Raw genomic sequence first — 6,353 nt, 5'->3', positions numbered from 1 at the left:
CCAACATCTCTCTGACCTGTTATAAGTCAGGATAGTCACATGACCCAAAAACCTTCACTGATGGGCTTTTTCTCGCCCTCGGGCTGCCAGTTGGATATTAATGTTAACATTTAAAAACTCCAAAAAATGTCAGCTTCACAGTGTGAAGGAATAAAGTCATCAAGTGACACTTTTTGGAAACTGTCAGTTTGTGTTTGGAACATTTCAGTCAAATGTGACGGCTAAAATTCAGGATTTAACACTGAATCACAACCAGCAAATGTTCCATAATCACACAGCCGATGTCACAGAGTTCCAGCAGTTAGTTATTCAATGTCACAATCATCTCCAGAGTTTGTCTCCAGTTTTTAGCTGAAGCTTTAAGTCTGCTTTTAGTAACCTGCACTTTAAGTTGGATTATTCCTGAAACAAGTGTTCTTATGTCACAGTCTTTGAAATTGGATTTGCAATGTTGAAGAATTGTAATCACACAATATTTCGTCACAACAAACCTCCAGAAAAACTTTTCAGATGTCAAAAAAGGTGAAATTTCATATAACCTTATTTGTTTTCTTTTGTTTGTTTTTTTTTGCAGGCAACAGCGACCTCTAGTGGCCACCAGTATGCTGTATTGCTAGCAGTGATTCTCAAGCAGCATTAGGTCTGTTTGTATTTACTTTGTTATGGTCATTTTTACATGTTAAAAGATGCCGTTTTGTCCCAAAATAAGAGGTTCAGTCATCCTCATCAGTATCTGTCAGAAAGGAAACTGTCACATGTTGATATGTGATAGTTTTTATTGTTTATTTAATGTCTATGGACATTTTACAGACTCAATTACTGACTGGATAGCTGATTCTGTTAATGGAATCCCCATCGCTGGGATTATGACTGCCTGTGCAGAGAAAATCAAATCAATCTGTGATTATTCCTCTTGAATTTTTTTCTTTGTTGCCAGTGTGTCACATTATTTCTGCAATTAAACTGAAAATTGCAATTAAAGATGATATAGCTGATTTTCTTTTTGGCCCTTATTACATAAAAATCAGCACAATTTATGAATGTCATCATTTAAAGCATAAACAATTCTGCAAATTTAAATTTCTGAATCTGGATTAATGATGATTTACTCAGCTACAACACAGGAATGAATGAAACACAGACCTGGGATCTGCTCTGAATTTATTTGAGAAAAATAATGTGATCTCCAAAGAATTGTCTAAATACAATTTTAGCTGAAAATTTCATTTGATGAAACACATGTCGAGTGACATCTCGGGTTTGAGTCAATTCCAACTGTTTAAAGCTGCAGTGTGTAGGATTTAGTGCCATCTAGCGGTGAGGTTGCTGATTGCATTATGCCATCGCCATCCAAAGTCTTCACTCATACTTGCAGTAGTACTTGAGTGCTTCCGGCAGCTCCAGCCAATCAATGGCCATCCTGTGGATGATGTGCTTCTGGACGGCCTGTCGGCACAGTGTTTGCAAAGACGAGACTAAAGCGAGAGACAAAGAGGAAGTCAGTGTAGCACTTACAAGTACTTGAGATTAATACAGTAACCGAAGACGTTGCATGAAGACAAACTTGTTGTGTTACACTCACATCCGTACTCCACCTGGACAATTCGGACGCACTTGGTAGCAGCAAAGACGTCCACCACAGCGTAAAGAGGTTGAACGGTGGGAATCCCCTTTGCAGACGCTCCCATGTCTTCACCGTTGATGACAATGTGCATGTCAGCTAACTCTGGCCCTTTAGGTACATACAGTACTCCTATCCGGCTGCGTCTGGCCGTCGGGGGCAACGTGTTGGTCTTGTACAAGTCATCCAAAATGTGGCTGTAGCGACCAGGTCGGCTTCGACCTACCAATTTGTCTCTGGGTATCCGAACATTCTCTATATACAAGTGAGAGTCAGTGAAGAAAGTTTTTGGTGCATTGTCTCCTCCTCTATCGCAGAGTCTGTGTCCTCCAGCCAGCCCTCCATCAGCACCGACTTCAGGATCCACTTCTTCTATGACTTTGTTATGGTTGCGAGTAATGGCAAAGACCCAGCTGTCACCTAGATCCATCAAGTCTGGGATGGAATATTCAGGTACTACCTCTAAGGTCCCGGGGTCCCTGGCAGTTAAGCCGATCCGGAGGTGGCCACACCATCCCAGCTCCTTGTCTTCAATCTCAATAAGAAAAATCTCACCAGGATTCAGAGGGTGTTTGCTGAAACACACCCCGTTTCCAAAGCTTTCCACCCGAGTTGCCTGAGTTGCTGAATGGTCCAGTCTAACATTAACTCCATGGATTGGGTGGAATTCCATAAATTTGTCAGGGAAAGGCTCCATGTTCACAGCAGGCGGTCGAGTACAAGGCACAGATTGGACTGTCAGCTCCAAGAGGCTTTAATTTAACAAGTCATACGTAGACGGCTGACAAAAACTCACACACACCAAAATCCCACTTACAACTTTAGTAGATCCATCAAGAAGTCTTGAGGGTTTTTAAACAAACGTGGTCATTGTACAGACGCCAAAGTCCTGCTCAGACTGTTTGCTCTGCAGCCACTCACAAGTTACTGATGAAGGACTATTTTTGAACAGCTGCACTTGTCAGCAGATGGTAAGGTATGTGTGTGTGTGTGTGTGTGTGTGTGTGTGTGTGTGTGTGTGTGTGTGTGTGTGTGTGTGTGTGTGTGTGTGTGTGTGTGTGTGTGTGTGTGTGTGTGTGCATTCACTACAAGTCAAAAGTTTGGACACCCTTTCTGTCCCATTGTGTCTGCTACTGGAATTGGTCATGTTGTGGGGACATAAATCTGTGTATGTAGTCACATGTGACTCCCATGTGGGGACAAAAGGTTTGTGCCTATATAATACTTGGGCTAAGCAGGTTTTCTGTACCTCTTAAGCAGACTAAATAACACCTACAATCCAGCTTCAGTGGACCATAAAAACCACCAGAAATGTTTGGTGGCCATCCCAGTGTGGTGGCTATAGTCAGGCAGGGGTCAAACACAGGGTTCAACATTTAAAAAATGCTCAGATCATATTGAAAAGTGTACCACATTATTTGTCTCCTTGTAAAGATTTCAAAAAGGTATAGTTTGGACTATCTGTGACTGAATGTTATCGAGTTATGGGGTAAAAACAACAAAATAAATGAGCTAATTTGAGTGAAGTCTGTCCTCTGAAGATTTTTGATGCTTAAAAACAACACCTGTGTGTTACAGTTGGTGGTTAAGTCTGCATTTTTTTCCAGTGTGGAAGGTTCCTGGTTCAAAACCCACCTGTTGTGTCAGGAAGGGTATCAAGTGCAAAACGTGTGTTGAATCTTGTGTTGACCCTGAAGGAGCAACTTACTTGTTAGAAAGTCAGTATTTTACTTTCCAGATTGCCTTAAAATGCAGGAAAAAGGCTACAGATTATTAATATTTTCACCCCCCCTTCAAATTAAGATGAATCGGCCCCTGACGATAGAACAAGCTCAGACTTAAAATACATATAGTCAACAAAAATATAAACGCAACACTTTTGGTTTTGCTCCCATTTTGTATGAGATGAACTCAAAGATCTAAAACTTTTTCCACATACACAATATTACCATTTCTCTCAAATATTGTTCACAAACCAGTCTGAATCTGTGATAGTGAGCACTTCTCCTTTGCTGAGATAATCCATCCCACCTCACAGGTGTGCCATATCAAGATGCTGATTAGACACCATGATTAGTGCACAGGTGTGCCTTAGACTGCCCACAATAAAAGGCCACTCTGAAAGGTGCAGTTTTATCACACAGCACAATGCCACAGATGTTGCAAGATTTGAGGGAGCGTGCAATTGGCATGCTGACAGCAGGAATGTCAACCAGAGCTGTTACTCGTGTATTGAATGTTCATTTCTCTACCATAAGCCGTCTCCAAAGGCGTTTCAGAGAATTTGGCAGTACATCCAACCAGCCTCACAACCGCAGACCACGTGTAACCACACCAGCCCAGGACCTCCACATCCAGCATGTTCACCTCCAAGATCGTCTGAGACCAGCCACTCGGACAACTGCTGAAACAATCGGTTTGCATAACCAAAGAATTTCTGCACAAACTGTCAGAAACCGTCTCAGGGAAGCTCATCTGCATGCTCGTCGTCCTCATCGGGGTCTCGACCTGACTCCAGTTCGTCGTCGTAACCAACTTGAGTGGGCAAATGCTCACATTTGCTGGTGTTTGGCACGTTGGAGAGGTGTTCTCTTCACGGATGATGCAAAGGAGATGTGTTGCACTGCATGAGGCAAATGGTGGTCACACCAGATACTGACTAGTATCCCCCCCCCCCCCCCCCCCATGAAACAAAACTGCACCTTTCAGAGTGGCCTTTTATTGTGGACAGTCTAAGGCTCACCTGTGCACTAATCATGGTGTCTAATCAGCATCTTGATATGGCACACCTGTGAGGTGGGATGGATTATCTCAGCAAAGGAGAAGTGCTCACTATCACAGATTTAGACTGGTTTGTGAACAATATTTGAGGGAAATTGTGATATTATGTATGTAGAAAAGGTTTTAGATGTTTGAGTTCATCTCATACAAAATGGGAGCAAAACCAAAAGTGTTGCGTTTATATTTTTGTTGAGTGTATGTGGTTTAAATGCTGCTTTTCTTTGGAGGTCTGTGGGACAAAGATGCTGAGGAGCACTTAGTTGCCTCCTCGTGTTTTTGCTTCAGCTGCAGCTCCGGTCAGTGATGGATCGAGGTTATCGTCCCTCACACCAGCTGCACATCGCTGCCCCATTTCTCACATGCTCTTTTCTTCTTGTTTTATGTGGGCCAAGAAGGAGAGAGAGAGAGAGAGAGAGAGAGAGAGAGAGAGAGCGTGCTGATGAGGAGCATCATGAACTTGCATGGTGCATTTCAAAATGATAATTTTTTTTTCTGTCCTAATAAAAATGCATTTAGATGTAATGTGTGTGAGACCTGGTGCATGGATACGGCCCTGCAGCAGCATACTTAATCTGGATTATCATGCAGTGGGGCCATGGTTTTCATAATCAGATTGGTGATCTGATTCTCGGCAGTGCAAGATACATCTGGGATGCTGGCAGCCGGTTGAGAGAGAGAGAGAGAGAGAGAGAGAGAGAGAGAGAGAGAGAGAGAGAGAGAGAGAGAGAGAGAGAGAGAGACTTCACCGTGGTCTTTGCACACACAAGAGAAGATCGACATCTCAGAAGACAGCTGTCTTATTTTGTGCAGAAAGTCTTTTTTGTTGGTAAGTCCCAGCTCTGATTTCCATTTATTAACTTTGATTGCTTTATTATTATTATCATCATTATTATTATTGTTATTATCGTTATTATTATTTGCAGTAGTAGTAGTTTTTTTTGGTGCATGGCTGCACACATTTGAAATGTCATCTCAAAGTAAAGCTGAGGATCTAAGAGTCAGTATTATTGCTCTGGATCCCATGTTGCACATAGAAGAAGCTTTACTGAGCAAAACTGCTGTTGACTCTCATCAAGTCCTCATCATTCAACTAAAATCCAAAACATGTCACACTCGCATACATTTGACAGGCGATATGATCAATTATCACACAGAGTAAAAGTAAGATTCTAAAAATGGTGTCAGCAGATTTATCAACTCGCCCGTCAGATATTTGTTCAACCCAACAGTTTTCTGATTTTTTTACTCTCTAACACCACGGTGTGATTTCCCATGATGCTCATACAGTAAATATTTATTCCAAACATGCTGATATTTTCCAGATGCATGTACAATTTTTTATTATATGAAATGTGTGATGAAATACATAAAGCTCAAATAGGATTGTCAATTTTTGCTAATAAATCAATTGAAAGTTGCTAAAAAATGCAAGACAATTATTTCTTGATAAATGTGGTGAGTGATTTGTTGTCATGGAAATGCTACACTTCCACTCCCTTTTTTAAAAAAAAAAAAATTGCAGCTAAATATTGTCAAGAATGGAGCTGTATTGTACATCTTTACGTATTATTGCACCATTTTGAGGTGAATAACCAACATTACAATTTAAGACATCTGAAGGGAGTCTGAAGATCTGCCAAGTTTCTGATGATGAGCAGCGGATCAGGACGATGAGCTTTCTTGGCCGCCTGCCCCACCAAATGTTTATTTCATAATCTGGTGGTGTGATTTGTCAGATTTCACATTAAAAGCCAGAGTTTGTGTTAATCTCAGTTTGTGCCGGAACAGCGAGTAGAACATCAGCACAAAAACGGTCAAATCCACGTAGAGTCGCACACGCGTTGTTGTTCTTGTTGTTGGTGTTTGTGGGTGTGGTCATGGCTTAATGTACAAGCAGTCAGTTATGGCGCAATTCTTTGTAGAATCCAGTGTTTTGGACCCACATGAAGTG

General features: G+C 41.6%; 1 protein-coding gene across 1 annotated transcript; it reads right to left on the bottom strand.

Annotated features, from left to right (window-relative positions):
* Nucleotides 1-1,314: 1,314 nt before the first annotated feature.
* On the bottom strand, nt 1,315-2,460 carry neurl2 (neuralized E3 ubiquitin protein ligase 2). The gene is made up of 2 exons (XM_034194160.1): nt 1,583-2,460; nt 1,315-1,475 (listed from the first exon to the last, which is right to left on the bottom strand). The coding sequence occupies exons 1-2, from the start codon at nt 2,316-2,318 to the stop codon at nt 1,360-1,362; spliced, it is 852 nt and encodes a 283-aa protein (XP_034050051.1). The 5' UTR covers nt 2,319-2,460; the 3' UTR covers nt 1,315-1,359.
* Nucleotides 2,461-6,353: the final 3,893 nt, after the last annotated feature.

This window comes from Thalassophryne amazonica, chromosome 18 (genome assembly GCF_902500255.1).
Source record: "Thalassophryne amazonica chromosome 18, fThaAma1.1, whole genome shotgun sequence".
NCBI lineage: Eukaryota > Metazoa > Chordata > Actinopteri > Batrachoidiformes > Batrachoididae > Thalassophryne > Thalassophryne amazonica.
This window is presented reverse-complemented; position numbering and strand designations above follow the sequence as displayed.

Coding starts and splice junctions, on each gene's coding strand:
- neurl2 (XM_034194160.1), bottom strand. CDS start 2,318: ATGGAGCCTTTCCCTGACAAATTTATGGAATTCCACCCAATCCATGGA. Junction 1,476..1,582: donor TGTCCAGGTGGAGTACGGAT/GTGAGTGTAACA, acceptor CTCTCGCTTTAG/TCTCGTCTTTGCAAACACTG.